The sequence below is a fragment of the Ursus americanus genome, chromosome 21 (genome assembly GCF_024610735.1).
Source record: "Ursus americanus isolate L20-20 chromosome 21, mUrsAme1.1.p, whole genome shotgun sequence".
Taxonomy (NCBI): domain Eukaryota; kingdom Metazoa; phylum Chordata; class Mammalia; order Carnivora; family Ursidae; genus Ursus; species Ursus americanus.
Window position 1 is genome coordinate 35563108 of NC_142147.1, and position 23209 is coordinate 35586316.

Below are 23209 nucleotides of genomic sequence, written 5' to 3' on the forward strand. Positions count from 1 at the left end.
CTAGCAGCCTCGGCTCCAAAAGTCCTTCCAGGTCAGTACCTGGCCCTGGCCCTGGCCCCTGGCCTGGCGGTTTCCTTCCGGCCTCCCTGGGGCCCTATGGACAGTAAGCCTGCTTCCCAGGAGAGGCACCGGGCCCGAGCGTGGCTGGAGGCGCCCAGCCCCACTTCCCCACGCTGCCTGACCCTGCTAATCAACTTGCCTGTGTCTGCCTAGGCTGACACCCAGAAGAGGCCAAATCCCGACAAGCACTCGAGCAGCTCCTGTGAAGCTACATTACGGGCTGATGAGTCCCGTTTTTAATTTGATTTTTCTTCCCCTGTAACAAGCGAAGTTCACATTACAGATAAATTGCCCGGAAATTCCAATTTAATAAGGCATGTGCATTTTTCAGGCCTAAAAGCATGGAAAACATCTTGCATGCTGGTATTTTTATACCAAAAGTTTTATTAAAAAGACAGCTTTGAAAATGTCAGAAATTTACACAGAGTGTCTGGTGAGTTGGTCAGAAGGCCTGATTTGACAAAAGGGCCCATCACCCAGAAAGTGGCAAAGCTGGTTGGCTGGTGGTCTCCAGCTGCTCTCACCTCTGGGTAGGACACTCTGGGTGGGGGAGGGGAATCACACCCACACTCAGGTCCTTACCCCCAGCTCTTGGCTTGCATTGCATGGGCACAGTGTAAGGCAAGGTTGGGCACTCGGGAGTGCTCAGGAATGGGGGTGTCCCCTGTCCTTCTCTGTCCAAGGCTAGGATTCTGAGTAGAAGCAGGAAGCCAGCATCATGGAGACCCAGGACACAGGTGTTGTCCCCAAGGTCTCCAATGGGAAGAGACACCAAACAAAATAAAATAACTACTAGAGGGAAACAAAATTAAAGGCCGTGAGAAAACACAAGTAAATAGCAACAATCATGGATACCGGATTTTCTTTTATAAAAATTTTTCTTTTTGAGCGAGAATGCACGCAAGTGGGGGGAAGGACAGAGGGAGAAGGGGAGAGAGAATTTTAAGCAGGTTCCATGCCCAGCACAGAGCCAGATGAGGGGCTCGATCTTACAACCCTGAGATCAAGACCTGAGCCGAAATCAGGAGTCGGACGCTTCACCGACTGAGCCACCCAGGCGCCCCTACCTGATTATTTTCTAAGGAAGGAAAATAGTGAGTAAATTTTGTGTAAATTGAGTAAATATTGTGTAAAACCCCTAGGCCTGGCTTTCTCTGGGAGGGTGAGCAGATGGGCCTAACTGCACTGGGCATCGTTCTTAGGGGACAGCCTCCAGGTTAATGTCTCAACTGCTCCTCATCCAAGAGAAGAAGCGAAGATATTCCTCATGCCACGAAACTGTAGCATCACGAGATCAAATCCACGACTAGGGAGAAACAAGGAGTATTGTTTCTTTGCCCACACGAAAAGCTAGATAATTTAATTCAGTTTTTATTTATATTCTAAACTCTGATTTGAGTAATCAGGGAATAAAATATGGCCCAGGTAAATTTTTCATTGCTTCAAATACGTGGAACCACCACGAATCACTCCTGATCAACTGCGAACGTGTTACCTGGCAAGACAGGAAACAAACGTTACCTTTCTTTGCATTTCCCATTTCTGTGATTATTGCAACCGGCAGAGGAAGGAAGCAACCATATGTCCTGGGTGTCGCCGGGGGCCAGGCACTCCGCCTGGCCGGGGGACGCGAACGGCCAACACCTGGCCCTGAGCATAAGTAACAAACCGCACCCTGCTTAAGGCCCAGCGCCTGCAATCCCTACACGCCCCTGTGGGATTCCAGCTCCGCCATGGCTGCTGTGCTGCTCTGGGCAAGTTGCTAAGCCCCTCTGAATCTTGGTTATCTCACCTTTTAAACAGGGGTGATACCAACTTCATCTGGTTATTGGGGACCACCGAAGCGAATGTGGTGCCGACTGAAGAGTTTGGCCAAGGGCCCTAGAACAGTCCACTCATCCTGACGTCAACAAGCACAGAGTTTGGTGAAGGCAGCAGACCTACAAGGGTCCATATGATGCTCCAACAGGGCTTTTAGTCCACGTTCGTGCCCAGCAAGGACCCAGAAGAAGTGACTACTTCTTTTTTTTTTTTTTTAAGATTTTATTTATTTATTTGACAGAGACAGCCAGCAAGAGAGGGAACACAAGCAGGGGGAGTGGGAGGGGAAGAAGCAGGCTCCCAGCGGAGGAGCCTGACGTGGGGCTCGATCCCAGAACGCTGGGATCACGCCCTGAGCCAATGGCAGACGCTTAACGACTGCGCCACCCAGGCGCCCCAAGTAGTGACTACTTCTAACCAGGGACTCTTACAGAGTGACCTGGAGGAGGCCTTTTGGCCCAGTCTTAGAAGACAGGAGTTTGCAGGTGGAGACGTAAATTGCTATCGAAATGAAAGACAGGTGTTTTTAAAGTGGTTCATTCTCATGAGTGATGCGTTTCTTCTGTTTTTGAGAAATAAGGAAATGATCACTGAGGCGGCAAGGGCGTGTGGGAAAAACTGCGTTAGCCCCACTCATTCCTCCTGTGCTCCCTGCCCCTGTTTCACCTACAGAACACTGTCTCCGGGCTCTGCTGATCCGGGGGTTCCCAAAACATTCCAGGGGACTGTACAGATCCCATATTGAACCCAACCCCAGTGGACCACGACAACATTTTGGCGGTCCAACTCGCTCTGCTGGGAGCCACACACCTTGTGCCGGGCCCCACCCAGCCCTCACAGCTCCCCCAAGAGCCCTGGAATTCTCCCGCCTCTCCGAGGAAAAGGAAACAGACAAGTAGCTCGCCCAAGGTCACACAGTGAGAGTGCAGGTCTTTTTCACTCCGACGTCCATGCCTTTTACTTCCATGTGACGCTGACAACATACGTGACCCCGCGTAGCCAGGGCAGAGGTTGAGAGCAGGCCTCTGGCACCAGCCAGCCGGGATGCAAATCCCAGCATCGCCACGCACTTGCCCCTGACCTTGGCAAAGTGGCTTGTCTCTCTGGGTTGGTTGGTCAGTTTATTTTTGCACAGGGGTAATATTTATTTTTTTCCTTGGCAAAAAGTCAAACAGCACCTTTTTAAAAACAAAGATTCCACTTAAGGGTTTTTTTTAAATATTCAAGTAGATTTTAAATGATACAAGTACTTTGAAAACTAAGAAATCTACAGCCTGGAATTTAATAGAGAAAAAGTAAGACAGTGAAAAGATCTGCAGCATCCAGCGTCTTCTCAGTTTCCCCATCTGTGAAATGGGAATAATCATACTATCAACCTCTCAGGGTGGATGTGAGGGCTGAAAGAGTAGATATGGCACACTCCCCAAGAAGTACCTGGCACATAGTAAACAGTTTCATGTTGGATGCTGCTATTGCCACTATTATTATTAAATCGGTACTGCACCCCTGAGGCTGTTCTAGAAAGACCAGACCCCCTGCCTTGTAGGAAGCATTAGCAGGGCCTACTCCCTGGCCCCCAAAATTGCCTCCAAATCAGGGATGGCAGCTCCCCTTCTCCTCGGCCACATACCTGTGGACAGCCCCTGGGTCTCACCTTCACATGAAGAATCTAACCCATGACACTTGGAGTCATGCTCGTTCTGTACTCGAAAGTAACCGTTTCTCAAAAACTGGCCAGTATCTTCTGACCACCCTCCAGTAAGTTAGCTGGGAAGCAACTTCACGTGGGGGTTCAGAACGGGGGCTCTGGGCCGACATTCTGGCTCTACAACCTTGGTAGCTGTGTGGCTTGTGTTTCGGTTTCCTCATCCGTAAGGGGGGATATTACACCTACTGTGTTAGTTTCCTCTTGCCACTGTAACAAACTGCTCTAACAGATTACTGCGAAATTGTTGGGGCTAGAGATGTATTCTTCCCTATTCTGAAGGCCAAAAACCCAAAATCAGTCTCACCGGGCCAAAATCAAGGTGGGCCATACTTCCCCCAAAGACTCTAGGGGAGACTCTTTTGCAATAGTCTCGCCTCTACCTCCTGGTCACGTGGGCATCTCCTCTCTTCTCTGTATGTCAAATCTCTCTCTGCTTCCGTCTTATAAGGACACCTGAGGTTCCATATAGTGCAGTAATCCAAAAGCCCATCTCCACCTTGAGATCCTCCCCTTAATTAGACCTGCAAAGTTTGTGCCATCTAAGGTGACATTCACAGGTCCCCAGGATTAGGATGTGGACATCTTTTCCACTGTGAAGACTAGGACAGTAATTTGCCCCAAACTCTTGTTGGTTAAAGCCGGTTTGAAATGTTCTAAGAACCAACGCCGGCAGTATAGGGCAGAGATGATGGACTGTGGGCATCTTAACCTGACTGATGAACCATCGGTTTTCGTGTCCCCTCAGGGGCACATGGCAGGAGAACACTGACCAGCATCTCTCTGGCTCAAGTCAGAAGTAGTTGGAGCACCTGCCATGTGTCCCTGGGACAGTCCCACATTACCCAACCCACTCAGTTCAAAGAAATCTGAGTCACATTCAGTTAGAGGCTCCCAGATAAATAGGATTTCCATTTCTTACCTAATGCACATTTTGTTTGAATCTCTTAGAATGAGCATGGATTACTTTTACAACAACCTCAAAAAATAGTAACAGTTTAAAATTCTTTGATGGTTTCCCATTATCCAGAACCCAAACCCCTTACAACGGTGGTTCATATTATTTATAATCTGTCTCCCTAAACTCATATGCCTTCAGTGTACCCCAGAGCAGCTGTGCCCCAACCACAACCATCCACATTCTGGTGCATAAATATTCACTCAGCAACTGTCTGATGAGTGTTGTGTATGTGCTAAGCAATGTTTTAGGAGCTGGGGTCATGGCAGCAAACAGATATCCTTGCTTTTGTGGTGCTTACATTCTAGTGCATCTCTCTGCTTCATGTGTTAATTGGTAATGTTCTCGCTTCCTGACTTGTCTGTCCTCTCATTCTCTGACAACATCCCACCCTTTCCTCCGGTCTTGGTTCAGACACTGCATCTTCTGCGAGGTCTCCAGGGTGACCCTGTATCAGAGGTAATGGCCGTTTCCTCCAAGCATCCTTGCGCCCTGCCCGTACTTTCATAGTGCTTCTCCCACCGGTCTGCACACGGGACACAGCCAGGGCATTAAAGTAATACAGCTGGGGGGCGCCTGGGTGGCACAGCAGTTAAGCGTCGGCCTTCGGCTCAGGGCGTGATCCCGGCATTATAGGATTGAGCCCCACATCAGGCTCCTCCGCTGTGAGCCTGCTTCTTCCTCTCCCACTCCCCCTGCTTGTGTTCCCTCTCTCGCTGGCTGTCTCTATCTCTGTCAAATAAATAAATAAAATCTTAAAAAAAAAATAAAGTAATACAGCTGGACTTGGGCAGCTTTGAACTCGGCCTCTTCGAGAGCTGGGCAGATACACGCTCTCTCCTCACAGGCTCATCATGAGGCGCAAAGGAGGCGCATGCACAAAATATTCAGCACAGAGTTGGTGGTCAGCCGTCACTTTCTGAATGGACAACTGTAATTGTAATGATGTTTTGGATTTGTATGAAGAATTATCTGCCCTGGGGTGGCTCCGTCCATTAAGTGCCTGCTTTTGGCTCAAGTCATCATATCAGGGTCCTGGGATCGAGCCCCGCGTTGGGCTCCCTGCTCAGCAGGGAGTCTGCTTCTCCCTCTCCTTCTGTGCTTACTTGCTCTCCGTCTTATTCTCTCACTCTCAAATAAATACATAAAATCTTAAAAAAAAAAAAAGAATTACCTGGGACCTAGCATGAGAGGTTTTGCCCACTACTCAGTGAATATTTCTTGATTCTATTCTGAGTATAATCTGAACCTTGTCTGGGAATTTTTTTCAGGTATTCTGTTTACAAGGACCCAGCAGGCTGGCTGAATATTAACCCCATCAATGGGACCGTTGACACCATGGCAGTGCTGGACCGTGAGTCGCCATTCGTCCACAACAGCGTGTACACTGCCCTCTTCCTAGCAATCGACAGTGGTGAGTAACTTTTAAAGTATACACCAAGTGTATACTTTTCAGTTATAAATGCATTTTTATATCTTACATTTCTCCTGGTAACACCCGGAGGTGTTCTTGGGAAGAATATAAATGTGGGAGGCAGGGAAGGCAAACGTTTAAACATACAGTAGGTCAGTCATACCCCCAAATCCTGGAATTCTCCGGTCTTTGTCCAGTTAGAGGTCAGCGTGCTGAGCTCCCTGCACTCCGTCTTAGGCGCCCCAGCTAGGAAGGCGCGCTGATGCCGTTCAGCTTGGCATCGTGCTCTCATCCGTGGGACGGTTCTTTCACTTAGTGCAATTTGAAAGACAGTCCTAGAGGACATCACCGAACTTGACGACTGAATTGTCCCACAGGTTTTATCCTGTTATCACAGGCAACCATGGAAAGACATCAGGTGCACTCAGCTAGGAGCTTCATAATCGCAGAACAATGGCTGTTCATTCAAAAGCTAATGATGGACCATCCATGTGCCAGACTCTGGTCTAGATGCCGGGGATACGGCAGTGAACAAACAAGAATGACTATCCTTGTGCAGCTGATACACTCATGGAGAAAGGAAGCAAATTGAGTAAAATACATAATACGCTTTTGGGAAAAAAAGGGGCGTATACTATTTATGTATGGAACCAGGAAACGGAAAAAAGATAGCAGACAGCAGGGTGCTGCGGTTCTAACGAGGCAGCCCAGGGAGGCTTGCTGTGGCAGCAACATTTGAATAAAAACATGAAGGCAGTGGAGATGGGAGCCCTGAAGTTATCTAAGGGAAGGGCAAAGAGGCCACGAGGGCTGGACCAGAGAGAGTGGGCGGGCCAGGAAGGGGGTAGGGATACAGATGGTGCGGCATCATGTGGGCCCCACACCACCCTATGGTTTTTCTGTGGGTGAAATGCGACTCTGTGGCCGAGTGCTGAGTAGGGTGCAGTGTGACATGATCATGCTGCCCTGTTGAGATCAGACATGGGGGACAAGGGCACAAGTCTGGAGAGACTGGTGACAATCTAGGCATGATGGTGGCTTGGGCTGATAATAGGAGAGGGATGAGAAGAAGTTAGATTCTGCAGATAGTCTCTCCCTTTCAGACACAAAGCTAACAGGATCTGCCGTTGGCTGAGATGGGGGTCAGAGTTGGTCTCGGGGTATGTTAAGCAGAGATGTCCCTTGTGTCAATCACACGAGAAGTTTTGCCCTCCCTATTATTCCGGAAAGACAGATGTTCATGGCTGAAGATTCAGTTTTGAGTCCCATATATCAAAGTGAATATTCACAGGACCTTTGGCATGTGCCTTCATTATACGCAATAACAGGTAAACTAAGACTTCTCAGACCCGTCTCCATATGCTGGGCACTAACCTGCAAACCACCTATGAGATCACACGTCTGAGAAGCGCACAAGCAGGGTGGCATGCAGTAGGCAGAGAGGGCTTCACAGTGAAATCAACCTTTGAGTTTGGCCTTGAAGGATGGGTAGGATTTGGATAGGTGGCAGGAGAGGAGGTAGAGTTGCCTGAGAACACAGAGCAGAGGAATCAGAACCAGAAAGGAGTGTGGTGTGGGTGGTAAGAGAGGGAGAGAGAAGAGCTGCATCCACAGTGAGTGAGCAAGTGGAAATCTATTTGGATGTATGTGGAAAAGTCGAATCTTCAAAGCATCTCAGCATCCAGACAAGTCTTTTGATGGAGCCGGCAGCCAAAAAAATTGTGTAAGTTCTTGAGGAGGAAAGTGCATGATGCAATAGCCTGCAGACACTTGTCCGCACACACCGTGCTTGGTCCTGGAGACTCGGAGTCGAATAACGCATGGTCCTTGTACTCCATGTGCTAATGAGTGATCTGGGGAGTTAGACTGGTGAGCACAAGACCCCAATGCAGTGTCATAACTATTCTGATGGACCTAAGCCCAGAGGAGCCCCTCATCCAGCCTTGGGGGTGGTCACAGGGAGCTTCTTGGCTAAGGGGATAAGGATAAGTTGAGAAAAAGTAATGTACTTTTGTAATTCCATTCCCATTTTTTAAAAATTTTAATGCCAGTATAGTTAACATACAGAGTAATATTAGTTCCTTGTGTACATTTCCCAGTGCTCATCACAAGTGTCCCCTTCCATCCCCAACACATATTTCACCTATCCCCCCACCTCCCCTCTGGTAACCATAAGTTTGTTCTCTATAGTTAAGAATCTTTTTCTTGGTTTGTCTCTCTCTTTTTTTCCTCTTTGCTTATTTGTTTTGTTTCTTAAACTCCACATATGAGTGGGATCATACGGTATTTGTCTTCCTCTGACTGACTTATTTCACTTAGCGTTATACTCAAGCTTCATCCATGTCATTGCAAATGGCAAGATTTCATTCTTTCTGATGGCTGAGTAGTATTCCGTTGTGTGTGTATATATATATATATATATATATATATATATATATATATATATATATATATATATATATATATATATATATATACATCACATTTTCTTTATCCATTCATCAGTCTCATGGACACTTGGGCTGTTTCCATATCTTGGCCATTGTAAATAATGCTGCTGTAAACATAGGGGTGATGGTAACCCTTTGAATTAGTGTTTTGTATTTTTGGGGTAATACCCAGTAGTGAGATTACTGGATCGTAGGGTAGTTCTATTTTTAACTTTTTGAGGAATCTCCATACTGTTTCCTGGAGTGACTGCACCAGTTTGCATTCCCACCAACAGTGCACAAAGGTTCCTTTTTCTTCACATCCTCACCAACACCTGTTCTTTCTTGTGGTTTTGATTTTAGCCATTCTGACAGGTGTGAGGTGACATCTCATTGTGATTTTGATTTGTATTTCCCTGATGATTTGTGATGTTAAGTATCTTTTCATGTACCTGTTGGCCATCTATATGTCTTTTTTGGAAAAAAATCTGTTCATCTTCTCTGCCCAAAATGGGATTATTTGTTTTGGGGCTGTTGAGTTGTACCGGTGCTTTACATATTTTGGATACTAACCCTTTATTGGATATGTCATTTGCCAATATCTTCTCTCAGTCAGTAGGTTGCCTTTTAGTTTTGTTGATTGGAAAAGGTAAGGCATTCTAATAGGAGCCTGAAAGAATATGGATATGTGGGCCCCTGAGAAGGCTTTCATGGTAGGCTCCATATGTACGAAGCTAGGAGCAGAGAGATGGCCAAGCACCCACTGCTCTAAGGTTGGTAAGAGGTCTTGTGTTGAATGCCTGGCTGCTATCACAGTGCCTGATTTAGGGCAGGCACTCAACAAACCTGTGGACTAGATCCTGAACTCGGTCATGAAATGTTCCATAAGCTATGCCAAGGTGTTTGATTTGATTATGTTGCTTACTTACCTCCAGAATAACATTTGTGCTTTAGAAAGATAACCCCCAAGGCAGTGTAGAAAATGCACAATGACACTGTGGGGGGCAGGGAGGCATTCTAAAGCTGTGGCAGAAATCAGGGTAAGAGAAGCATGAAGCAGTGAAGTGGGTTTAGGTGGAGCGGGTCTAGAGTCAGGAAATATGTTGGAAGTCACAGCCAGTATTTTAGTTGCAGGGGTTAGGATGTGCCTGGTGGCAATAGAACTGGACCAGAAAGGATGAGTCTAGAAAACATCTGGAAGGAAGAAACAAGACTTTGAAAAAAATACATACTTAACATAAAGTAGAGAAAGGTGATATTCAGATTTCTAGTCTGGAAACCAGGAATGATTATTCCACTGGCAGAAACGGAATAGGTTTCAAGGGATTGTTCCCATGTTGTCTTTATGGGGTGGATGTTGAGATGATTTCCCATGGGACTGGTAAGGAGGTTTTTCATAGAGAGTCACCCTTGCAAAAGAGATGGGGGCCATCAGAAAAGATAAATTTTGTAGAAGGAACGGGTCAAGACGGGAGTGCTAAGGGCATAAACAGTGGGTGACAATAAGTCAAGAATGTTTAAAATGCTGTTTGAATTAAAAAGTGTCGATTATAGATCCACTAAAGGAATGATTTCAGAGTTCTGCGCTACCTTAAAGTGTCTGTACTTGTAGAGAAAATTCTCAACTAAGAACAGCATGAAGGAAGGTTGAAATACAGCAAATAGAGTTGTCATTGCCTTATGAAATATTTTATGCAATTATCAAAAAAAAAAAAACTAGAAGCGAAGTACACTTTAATTTTTGCCAGAAACAAGAGCCTTCTCTCCAGGTGTGACTAGGCAAGCTGCTGATAGACTCTGAGGCTCAGTTTCTACTTCTATAAAATGAGGAAGATAATTTCTACTTAGACGGTTGTTGTGAGAAATGAGAAAGAGAAGTGCTTTGCCCTCTACACTCACCATCAAAAGCCATATAAATGCTAATCTCACCCCAGTGGGGGCTATAGAAAGGAAAGAATGGAACCAAGAATGGTCCTAAGAAAAATACAGGGTGAAATCTACTTCTTGTCTAACTCTTTTAATACTAATATCAAACAAGTAAGTTCAAAATCTGGTGTCACAGATGTTTCCAAAAGGACAAAATGTCCCTAAAGATGTAATGATAAATAGAAAACAGGCTGGCATTAATATACACAACCATCATTAGAGATGATAATCTTGAACAAGGCCCAAAAGACTTAGAGTAAAAAGAGCATAAATTTTAAAAGACCTCATAAATCAAAAGAACTTTTGTTTAAAGCCTCCTTTTTGTCTCACTGAAAACATAGCTCTAGGTATTATGTTGAACCAGGAAAAACCAACACTTACCTATTAAATCAAAGTTAATAGTATAACTGATATCTCAATTTTAGACAAAGGAAACATTTGATTTTATTTAATATATGAAATTCAATGTGTTTGATGGAATGAAAGGATATGGATTTTTTGTCATGTAACACTAGGAAAGTTAAAGCAAAATAAAATTATTTTCTCCAAAAAAGGAGTCTCTTAGGAATTTATATCAAAACATCTTGATAAAAGCTATGTCTGTAGGATCTTCCAGGTAAGATATAGTAGATTGCTGTCCCCACTGCAAACACTAGGAAAATCAGGATAGATTATAAAACTCTTGAATTTTAAAGGCATCAGAGAGCCGCAGAAGCCAGGAAACCTCGATCAATGAAAATATCAAAGAAGAAAGAAGCATTCTTAAAAGAGTGTAAGACAGCCAGCCATTTCTTCTCTCTGGGGGCCTTTTCTGATTCTGGGTGAGGATCAGGCCTGACCCGGGCAGGTGGCCCAAGATGAAGGGAAATAAACCAGCAATGCTTGTAACAATCAAGTGGACCTGGTGTGACAAAATGAAAACCTGAGGGCCCTTAAACACATGGCTGCTTTTCCCCCATGGACAAATACCCTTTAAAGGACAGAGTGAAATCTCCTGGGGTCTCACGGAAACAAGGACCTAACAGAGGAAGCAAACATACCTTAAACATACAACCATTCTCTCCTTAAGACATTTGCCAGGTTTTAAAGGTACAAAGGGTTGGAGGATGGGATGGCTGGCACTATAGACTGAATGTTTGTGTACCCCTAAAACTCATTATGTTGAAACCTAATCCCTAGTGTGATGGCATTTGGAGGTAGGGCCTTTGGGAGGTACTTAGGTCATGCAGATAGAAGCTTTTGTGAGTAGGATGAATGCTCTTATAAAAGAGACCCTAGAGAGCACCTCTGCCCCTCTGGCCATATGAGGACACAGCAAAAAGACTCTGTGTTGAAAACCACAGATCACTGCCAAGAGAAGTTTTAATCCTATTAAATAGAGAGATATACCATGTTCATGGATTGGAAGTCTCAATGCTATTGAAATGTAAATTCTCTCCAAACTGACCTAAAGGATTTAATGTGATACCAAACAGACTCCCACATCTTCGTTTTGAGGTGAAGGAGAAAATCAGGATTGTAAAGTTCATATGGAAATATAAGGGGCTAAGAATAGCCAAGGCAATCATGAAGAGAAAGTTGGAGGATTTACGCTATTATATATTCTGACCTATTAAAAAAAATAAGTAATTAAAATTATGTGGTGTTTGCACAAAAACAGAAAAAAACTGACCAATGAAGTAGAATAGAGAGTTTAAAAGCAGATACACACACATATACAGTCCCTGTTTGTGACCAGAACATAGTGGTTGCAGACACGGAAGTGTGGTCTCTGCAATAAAAGTGCTGGGTTAATTTAATACACATATGAAAAAAATGTATCCTGCCCCTTCTCTTAGACCGTATACAATATACAATAATCAACTATAAATATATTACGGGCCAAAATATGGAAGGTAAAATAATACATCTTGTAGAGAAAAACATATGAGAACATATTGGTGTCCTTGACAGAGGCAAAGATTTTTTAAGCAAGACACAAAAGTATTCACAAAAAGGGGGGGAATGGTAGATTATGTTAAAATTAAGAACTTCAGTTCATCAAATGATATTAAGAAAGTAAAAAGGTAACCCACAAAGTAGAAGATATTTACAATATAGAAAGAAATCCTACTTGGGGCGCCTGGGTGGCTCAGTCATTAAGCATCTGCCTTTGGCTCAGGGCGTGATCCCGGTGTTCTGAAATCGAGCCCCACATCAGGCTCCTCCGCTGGAAGCCTGCTTCTTCCTCTCCCACTCCCCCTGCTTGTGTTCCCTCTCTCGCTGGCTGTCTCTATCTCTGTCAAATAAATAAAAACTCTTTAAATGAATAAATAAATAAATAAATAAATAAATAAATAAATAAATAAATAAATAAATAAAAAGAAAGAAATCCTATCGTCTTTAAGCAAAACACACAACCCAAAGCAAAATGGGGAAGGAACTTGAATAGGTACTTCATGACAAATGTCCATAAACACAGAAGAGACGCACACTTCATTAATCAAATAAATAAAAATTAATTTACATAGATATAAATTAAAATACAAATTAATCAAGAAAAGACAATGAAATGCAGCACTGCGACATACATACAAAACAGTTGAACCGGTGAGATGACACATTCCAAGAGTTGGCAAGGATATAAAATAATTAGAAGTCTCCTATCCAGCTGGTAGAAGGGTAACTTGGTACAACCACTTTGGAAACTGAAAGTAGCAACTAAGGCTGAACTTTTGTTCACCCTATGATCCAGGAATTATACACCTAACTATATGTCCAACAGAATTGTGGCTATGTGTTCACCAAAACACATGTGCCAAAATGTGAATAACAGCACTATTCATAATAGCCCCCAAACTGGAAACTATTCAAATGCCCGATAAGAGCAGAATAAGTCAACTGTGGAATGTTCACACAGTTGAGTCGATACGACATTGAGAACGAATGATCTGCAACTCTTCGCAGCAACGTGGATGAATCTCACAAACATAATATTGAACCAAAAATGGCCGGGTCAGAAGCCCACATCCTGAGTGGTTCCATCTATATAAAGCTCAAACACAAGAAAAACTAATCATCACCGCTAGAATACCCAGTGGATGTGTTTCTTGATCCTCTAATATTGGACTACATGGGTGGATTCAGATTGTGAAAATTCTTCAAGCTGTATATTTATAGAAATGTAAGTGTTTCTGTATTTCAGTAAAAATTAAACAAAAAACACACAACTACACAAAGAGCTTGTACGTGGTCCACCCCAGGAGGGCTGTAACCATTCATGTATTCTCCAAGTACCTGTGTACCCTAGAAATAGACTCTCGGCACCCTACCATTCCATGGAAGGACAGTATTAGCTGCTGATCGGCTGCTACTGCCAGGAAAGGTGAGAGGCAGGTTGTCTGTTGAAGGAACAAAGCAAAGCTCACATTCTGAGGTCCCCATGAAACTCTGCAAAAGGCAGAAGTACTACCACCTTAATTTGCTACACACGGCTCTGCTTATCCAGTTGAGAACTATGACAAGGCAGCACCAAAAGAGAGTTTCCTTTTGGGTACCTCTTCGAGACTAGAGACTGTGAGATGAAGATGGAGGAATATAAAATGACAGTTAGAAGCAGGGCTGGAAACCTGTTCTGTGGTTAACAGAGACAGAAAAATTCTTTGAACCTATTTGCTTGGGGCCCCAAAGCCAGTCTATATAGTTTCTGGAATCCTGCTTCACAATGATATCGACAGTGCCCGGGTTTAGACAATTAGGGGAAGAAGGCACGTTAGTCCCCCTCCTGCCAATACAGGCTAGGTTGTAACCCGCAGGACAGTCCGGGATGTACAAGGCACTTCTCACAAACTGTTAACATTTTAATGAGCTACAAATCACCTAACAACGTGGTTCCATTATAACTGAAATGCTTCTGTTTTGCTAAAACAGAACTGGCTGTAGTTAAATGATTGGAAGGATAAAGCATTTAATCCTATAGACTAATAAGGTATGACCTTTCGTGTTGGCAAGCACTTTATCTTTGGAGATGAATATCATCATTTACCTTATGTGGTCCAGATTTTCTGAAAAGGTTAAGATAGTGCCTTCAGAGCTCAGGAACTCTTCTGTTAAAGACGTCAACGAACATAGAATTGCTAGACTGTCTTTAAAAGGGGTGGGGGGGGCGGTGATAATAAACCGTTAAGGAAAATACCAACATGGAGAGAGAACATTCGGGAATGCAGTAAGATGGAATCCCTCTGGGGATGTGCTGACAATGGGGCAAACAGCAGCAATTAGCCCTGGGCCAATCCCAGTGTGATTATCGCTCCTGCTCAGGTCATCACCAGAAAGGTCAAATGTTAGTCTCACTGTCTTATGTGGGCTGAAAACTCTCACAAGCAATTTCTCCTAAGAGTTCTGGAATCCCACAGAGGATGGTCATGGGCAGGAAAGGTAGAGCTGGCTGCTGAATCCCAGCTGACCGTCTTCTGCTCAGAAGTCCATTAGGCTGGCCCTCCTGCCTTCTTCTCGCCTATAACCTCATCTTTCTCCCGCTCCTTCTGTTCTGACATTGTACAGTCCTCAGCATTCCGTGATTGTTATTGATGGCTCTTAGGCCCTCAGAGAAGGTCTAAGTTGTGACTCCAAACACTGAAAACAAATATTTTGCTTCAGTTAAGTCCAAGTGCCCTCACTCCCAGCACCCACGCTATACAGAGAGTTGAAAAAGAGGAAAAAATCCACTCTAGTGCTTCCTGGAGCTCAGTGCATATGAGAGAGTTGGAGCCAGGAAGCCCGTACTATCTTCAGCAGCCACATTAAGTCTTGCTATGATTATCGAAGTGGCCCGTTCCCTATCTATTTTCATTTTGAAGAATAGGGGGAAGGATAGCGTAAAAACAAGCCAAATTATCACTAAATTCAGCAGCATGTTCTCATGACTTAGCAACTTGTATAAAGTATATTTGAGTCAGCCAGTGAAAAATGTGATGTGGGTTCCCAAGCAGACACAGATATAGAACCAGGCAGAACAGCTGTAAGATTAAAATGGAATACACTGAGATAATGATTTTTCATGGGCTAAGATATATCATGTCCCAACCTGCCTTTTCCCTCAGTCCCCTGTGGAATAGATGTTCTGATAATGCCAGTTGACTCAAAATTGAAATACTGTGCAAAGTACATTTAGATTGATTAAAAGAGAGGGAAAAAATGTTGTTCAGCCCCATTGTGAAATGCCTACCAAAAACCAAGAGCCCCAAACCGGGGATGGGGGGGACCTGAGCTTCCAACAGACGCCGAGATCCGTGGTCTTTGTCTTTTTGTGGCTCCACTAAGTTCTAGATTGTGTGGGGGATGCAGTAAGATCATTTAGATTAATTCTCCTTAAAATATGCTAGTTTGGATAAAATCAAGCCATTAGTTATGATGGCAACCCAATTAAGCCAGTTTAACACCCCTTATCTCAGCTGTTATAGTAATTGAGGAGAAAAATAAATCGAAGACCCAGCCATCATTCCTTGTTACTTCAAGTACCAGTAAAATATCAATCACATTGAAAATACTAGCTTCAATTTTGTCACTGACAAAATGGCCCAATAAAAACTCTTGAGATCTTGTAATAGAGAGACTGCGACCAGAATCATTTGTTGACAGCACGCGCAGTGTGGAGAGAGCGGGAGCCCGACACTCTGCTCTATCTGGACATGAGCCAGCTCCCCAACCTCCCTGGACCACCACAGGTGCAAGTGCTACGCTCCCTCCGCCTCAGTTTCCCTCCCTGCTGGGTTGTTGTAAGGACTGGAAATCATGAGTGCGAAGTTCCCGGTGTTATCGTAAACACCTAACGAAGAGTTAAGTCAACTAACTGGAACTGAGTTATGATTTTCTAAACTTATCATTACAAAACCATTTCACTGGTCTGAGGCCAAGTAGAAAATGTCACTTGACCACAGCCCTGGGGGTGGTCGGAGCATTTTTCTAGGGAAGGGAGGGGACTCAGAGCCCTCCACTCGGAGTAAGGCCCCAAGAAAACTGGCAGAACACGCCGCCCTCATTGTGGGCGTCTGTCTGAATGGGAAGATTGAAGGCAACACTCCTCTACCGACCGGAGGACATTTCCATGTTAACCAGCCCAATCAACCATCTTAAGCATATCGCTTTCACACGTTCATCGGGAAAAGAAACCAGTTTGGGCACTGAAATGCTGGCCATCCTTGCCCGCTCAGTTCAGCCTGCCCAAGCATCTCTTAGCTAGTTCTCCTCTGCGGTGCCCCTTTCCCAGTTCAGGGATGAGCAAGGCCAGCTGCACAGCTCCAGCTAGGAACCATCTCCCCGATACGCACACCACCGATCCCAATCCCGCTCCGCCGAGCGCTCAGGCTCCTGGGTCCAGCCCTCCAGCCCCTGCTCCTGCGTCCCTAGGGCACTGGCGCCCAGCTGCTCTTCCTGCTCCCTCGCACCTCACGCAAGTCCTGTCCTTCCGTGCCTGCAGCGTCATCCTCTGTTTTTATCAAAGCCATTCTCCTGCTTTAAAGTCTTTGAATGTCTTCCCTCAAAATAGCCGTATGATTTCTTCCTCCCAGAACAATTTCTTCCTCTCCAAAAGTATTCTCATTTCCTGCACACGCAGACGCCATCTCCTCACAAAGCCTTCTGATCTACCACCAGACACTATGTTATGCCATGCCACGAGCTCCCACGACAATTCACCCTCACGTCTTCCCGCACTTGATGGTGCTGTCCTGCGTCTGTTTACACGTCTGTTCCTGCCTGGGGGCTGCTGATTTCTGCGCAGGTCCAGCCAGGCACAGGGCAGAGTCCCCGTAAATGATTACTGATGGAATGAATAAAATGAGACCAGCCCGTTTAACCATGACCTCCAAATCAACTCTTCTCCTATTTCTTTTCCTTTTCTCTAAAGTTAGTAAAATGGAAAGGCACCAAAAAAGCCAAAGTGTTGAATTTTTTTAAAACGGCTCAGACTTCAGCTTACGGTATCTTCTGAAAGAATGTTCAAGTTTGAGTTACGTGGATAATTGCCTCGGTTCTGTATTAAGTATTACCCATGGATACCTGGCATGATATTTTGCAAACCTATTTTCTGGCCAGGTTCTGGGCTAGTTTACTATTAAATTTTTCAAAATGTACAATGCAATTGGCAAGCTCCCCATTAACAAAGCAATTTTCTAAATGCTTATGAATTTAAAAGCAACAAGATTCTTGGCTTATGGGGCACAGGCCAAAACAGATTGGTAAATACTGATACTGAAACACCAAAGCAAAGAGAACATGGGCTGAACACAATACACAGGATCATCTTATCTAGAAGAACCCTGGTTCACTCTCACCTTTAAGCAAACATCCAGGGAAGTGTAGAAGCCTGTTCATATGAAGTAAAAGATGTGGCATCTATTTGCTCCCAGCTGCTTAGTGGGGGGAATTTGGGGTGGAGTAGAGTGCAGCACTCACACCTCTTGCCCCTACAACAAGCCTCAGAAATTAGCCAGGGTGCCCGCTTTCTCTCAGGAGCCCACATCTAAACTCTTCTTAAAACAACCCATCCTCCTGATTTTCCTCCCAAAATGGGATCCTCAAGCTTCCTTGAGACATAAGCTGAGGTGTCTCTCCTTGTCACTGGTATGGGCTCCCTGCCATGAGCCCCAGTTCCACAGACCCCCATCCTACACACCCCTTTTTCCTCCCCTAGGTGGGACAAGGGAGGACTGGAATAGAGACAGGGTCACTACTACCCTCAGAATAGAAGCAAGATAGAGATGGAAACCTATGGAAATATGAATATATTTGACACATGTTTGGAAAGAGCATTCATCATTAGCTTTTTCAAGTCAACGTAAATCAATTCAAAAATCGACGGACTGCCTGGTCTATACTAGCCTGGAGAACAGTCCCGACGCTCAGTGCCCACGGGGCTCAGGAAAGAGCTTCCTGCTTCCCACCCACCCCTCTCTCTCTTTTCCTGCCTTTTATTCTTCATGTTGGCAAACTCACTTTCCTACTCCCCATATAAAACCACCTGCACCCATGATTCCCAAGGTAGGACCCATGCCGCATGCCTCTAGACCCAGCTCAGGGAAATGAGACCGGTGTGGGACCAGTGACTAGAAAAATCTACTACTTCCCTGTACCTCCCAGAGCTAGCTCTGAAAGTTCTTGTTCAGATCCTAACGCTCTGTGCATGTGAGGCCAGCCCGTCCAACTGTGGTGAGACCAGGGACCCTACTCCTCTGAGGGGACTCTCTTGAGGACGTGTCACAGCATGTGACGACATGGTCCCTTGCATGCAGGTGTTCACAGCAGCATTATTCCTATCAGAAAAAAAAGCGGAAGCCACCCATATGTCCATCAAAACACGGTCTGGCCCTGGGATGCAGTATCATTCAGCCATGAAAAGGAAGGAAAGGATTCACACAACAGCAGGGATGAACCCCAAAAACACGATGCCGAGTGAAAGAAGCCAAACACGAAAGGCCATGTACTGACTCCATTTATAGAAATTTCCAGAAAACACAAATCTGTAGAGAAAGAAAGTACATCAGTGGTTGCCTAGAGCTGGAAGTGGGCATGGAGACTTTAGTACAAATGGGCCCAGGGTTTCTCTTTTGGGGTGATGGAAAGGTTCTAAAATTAACAACCCTATAAATTTACCAAATATCAATTCATCGTAAAAACAAAAGAGTGAGAGAAAAGAAAGTAGAATCGGTGAAATATTTTTAAACTTTTGAATTTACATTTGTGTTTCTGATTGTGATAATGGTCATGGTTATTGTAAAGAAAATTTTAAAAAGAAAAGTATTATTTTAATGTTAATTACCCAGAGAGATAATTACCATTTAGGTTCTCGGGTATATTTCTTTCTAATCTTTTTCTATTTCTAGAAATTCTTTCTAATCTTTTTCTATTTCTGTTTTTAATTAGGATTACACTACGTTTTTAGTTGTGTCTCTTACTAACAAGATATCAAGTATATATATGTATAAAACATCTGAGTGATGGATCCTATCAGAAAAATCTCAGTATTTTCTGGCTAAAGTGGAAATCCTGTTTGGTCAGGATTCTGAATAAAATAAAATACCTGTGAACAAAGGTGTCCCATACCAGCTGCCTGACCAGCAGGCACTCAGCCGTACCTACAGGGTCTGCAATGCCTTCAGTGTGGAGGGGGGTGCATTTCTCTGGAAGCAAGACCATGACCTTCATCAAATTCCCAAAGGCGAACCCACCTCCCATTCCATTTAAAACCCACTGCCAGGAATGGTTCCTCTCTCCGGGTCCTTCCTTCTCCTAACCTATGAAGAAAAAAGTGCATGCAACCACGGGCAAACCCCTCCACTCATTTGGAGGACAGACGTCCTCTGGTCCGTAGGCTAGTACCCTGATAACTTGGCCCATGGGCTCCTCTGAGGGAGCTGCAAGGAGGACAAATCACAATTCTAGCTCCATATCCTGGGAGCTTTGCTCAAATTGAGGCTTTGTCCCTATTGAAATAGAAAATCCATGGAGGAAGGCCCAGTTTCAATCATGCTTGGGTTCTGATATTTGGTCATGCAGAGTAGCCCCTTGGGGGCCGGCGGTTGCTGGTAGAAAGGGGAGAGAAGAGGCAAGGGATTTTTGCTGCGTGTCATGAAACCCAGAAGCTCAAATATTTCCTGGGCCCCCGGAGCTACTGGAGCCAAATGGGCTTATGAGGAGTCATTATATTTCGAATTACATCTGAATTTTGGTTGGTGACTTTTCTCCATCCTGTAATGTGAACTGGGAGAGACTCTTTTCCTGAGGAGTTTGAAAGTCCAGTCTTCACCTTATCAATGAAAAAAACAAGCTCATTTTCCTTGACTTCGGAAGAAGATATCAGCCGCCTGGCCTGAGAATAACACATGGGGAAGCAAAGACAGCGGTATAATTAAGTTCACGAAAGGCCGATTCTTACAGCCATATTTCAAATACTCATAATGCCTTCTCATCCATTCTACCAAATGGCGGCACTTCATAATATATTCAGAGCGAAAAAATATAATGGATTCCTGTGAGATATTCAATTATTCAATAAAAAAAGAGAAAAGAATTTTTTAGTAAAGAAATCCAACTAAATGACTAAAGCGGACAGTGAAAAACCAACCTCAAAGTAATTATGCGTCTCTTTTGAGTTCTTGCTCCAACAAAAGTTGATGACGGGCCACCATTAGGAGTAGCCGTCCTTCTGCTGATGAATGACGTTGGTGTTGCAACGTTAGCAGATATTTGTTGGAATGTTTACTGGGAAACTGTCACTGGGTGTTGATATATTTAAAGTTTCACGAGCCCTGCTAAACAATGTCTATTCTCACTTCTTCATGACTCACTGCTCAGCTACTTCAAGCTGGTTTCTTCCCCAAAGTAGGGAAAATCCTCCCCGAACAGTAGGTGTGGGAGGCTCGTAGGAGCTGCGATAGTCCATTTCCCACTGGCCTCTCTGGGTCCCCCTGGAGGCTGTCACCACACAGGTTCTCCCATCCTTCTGGGCTGGTGAGGGATGAGGCTTCCTGGCTGGCCCTGCAAGCATGCGACTGTAGGCACCAAAAGTTCTGGGAAGAAGCTTCCAAGTGGCCCCCCAGTGACAGGGCTGCAGACACCTGGCCCCTTGTGCTTAGTGTCACCCGCACAAGGGCCACCTCTGCCTGCTCGCCCTTCTACTGTCTAGGTCAGGACAGCTGGAATCTGAAAAGGACGCCCACGTTTCGCCAGCAGAATCTGTCAGACCTCGCCTTGCCTTGCCCTTGACACACGCACCCAGAGCTCAGATCCGCACTACCCTGCGAACGCCTGTGTGATTCAGACTCAGCTTGAAACCTGATGTGCGTTTCAAGACATAAACAGACTGTGAGGTGAAATAAACTTGGGCTTGGAAGTGCCCATGAGGATAAGGAAAAATGAAATGGAGCTAGACATTAGGTTAGGCCTAGCGAATTTGGATCTAACTTTTCTCACAGAAATTAGGAACTGTTCATGAGTGCTTGGTCCCAAGAGAAAACCTCTGATGTCTAGACGATTAAAAATGAACTTAGGGAAAGGTAAATAAATTCACTCTGAGTCTTCTTGAATGAAACACCCTTTTCTTTAAGTGAAAGACAGTATCACACAGGTGGTTATAACGGGCTTTTTAAAAATAATGATCCCTAAGATAAAAAAACATGGCAGGAAGTAACGGAAACATTGAAAACACAAGGCCTTAAAAATGAGGCCCAAAGATTATATGACGATTGCTTCAACTGCCCTAGTAGCCAGCAGGTGATTTTGTTTCGGTGACTAACGCACCGTTCTGCATCTGCCTTGTGTTGCCAGGCCAGCCCCCCGGGGCACCATCCGCCATCCCAGGCCCGTTTCACCAGCAAAGGAAAACCCGGATTAGCTTGCTCTCTCTCCAGTCGTCTGCCCCGTCAGGCAGAGCTGTTCTGCACAGACAAAACCCGATCTTCTCTCATGGGGCCTCCACCCGCCCTGTACCACCCACACCTGTGAATACCTGGCTATTTAGATAAAGGTTTCATTCGCTAAGCAAGAAAATTTCCTATGTGTTATATCCATTCTCTTCTTTCAGTGTGTTAGGATAGACCGTGTGCTAGAACCTTCATATTCTAAGGGTAAAGGCTAAAGAAATTAAATCGAAAGTTTTACATATGAGAAAAGGCTTTTAGGCCACCAGCCTTTATACAAATACGTAAGCTGTGGGGTCAGTCCTGTCCGAACCCCGTTAGCGATAATAAAGGTGTCGAGCGCCTTGGAGGACAGCGCTGTGGCACATTGTTCTGGCCTGGAACCAGCTGCCTGCTAACCTCTCCCTCCTTCCCCGTAGGCAACCCTCCCGCTACTGGGACCGGAACCTTGCAGATCACTCTGGAGGACGTGAACGACAACGCCCCCTTCATTTATCCCACAGTCGCTGAGGTCTGCGACGATGCCAAAAACCTCAGCGTCGTGATTTTGGGAGCGTCAGATAAGGATCTTCACCCAAATACGGACCCTTTCAAATTTGAGATCCACAAACAAGCTGTTCCCGACAAAGTCTGGAAGGTCTCCAAGATCAATAGTAAGTCGGGTTACACATTCTCGAGCTGCCCCTCTGGCTTTGAAGCCTCGTTTCCCTGGCTTGCTCTCCCTTCCCACACTCTTCCTCCCTCCTCCTCTCTCCTCTCCTCCTCCCTTCTGCTCTCACGTGGTGAACATCCAGCGATTGGCGCGTTACCATGACCCGTACCGAGCCCTTTCCCTCCAGCAAACGAACACGGTCTGTACAAATGCATAGCCATTCCTTACAAACGCAAACACCGTCTTCCCTTGGGTTTCTTTCCTGTCCTGTCTGTACTGGACACGGTACGCTGTATGCCCCATGCTGTATGTCCTGGGCTGGCCACCGTGTTCTCCACACCGCAAACTGCCTGCTGTGTACCGTATACTACGAGTGCACTCCCTACCAGGCATCCTACACTCTCCAGCCTACACCGTATACCCGCACCCTGTCCGCACACTCTGTACCGTGCACACACCTGCTCTTCAGCCTTCTGAAGCCAGGGTCTCGGCCTCTCTGCACGCACATCGTGGCTCAGCCGCCTCTTCTCTCAGAGAGCTGTGCTGACGTCGACTCTCTGCCGCAATCTGGAGAGATGTTCCGTGACGTGCGTGTTCTCAGAGAAGATAGCACTGCTAGAACAATCTTTATAGAGTCTTAGCCTCTAACCCCCCATCTTGCACTTTATGTGGCAGACCTCCTCAAAATTAGCTTTGTCTTTGCAATAACTGTGGCTCTGATGTTCAACTGTGATATCATCGCCCACTATCCTGTCCCTCGCTTAGGAAACCTGCAAGCCATGTCCCTTTCTACCAGTCTTTCCACGTGGGAAAGTGGAATTCAAAACTCAGCCCGCTGTTTTCCCTGC

The 23209-nt window shown here is 45.1% G+C and overlaps 1 protein-coding gene across 1 annotated transcript in view; it reads left to right on the forward strand.

Moving 5' to 3' along the window:
• CDH13 (cadherin 13) overlaps positions 1-23209 on the forward strand; it is a 984218-nt gene that overhangs the window by 947590 nt on the left and 13419 nt on the right. Inside the window, exons 11-12 of the mRNA XM_045796090.2 lie at positions 5816-5958; positions 22129-22362. Coding sequence (XP_045652046.2) covers positions 5816-5958; positions 22129-22362 — 377 coding nt within the window. The remainder of the gene's footprint in view (positions 1-5815; positions 5959-22128; positions 22363-23209) is intronic.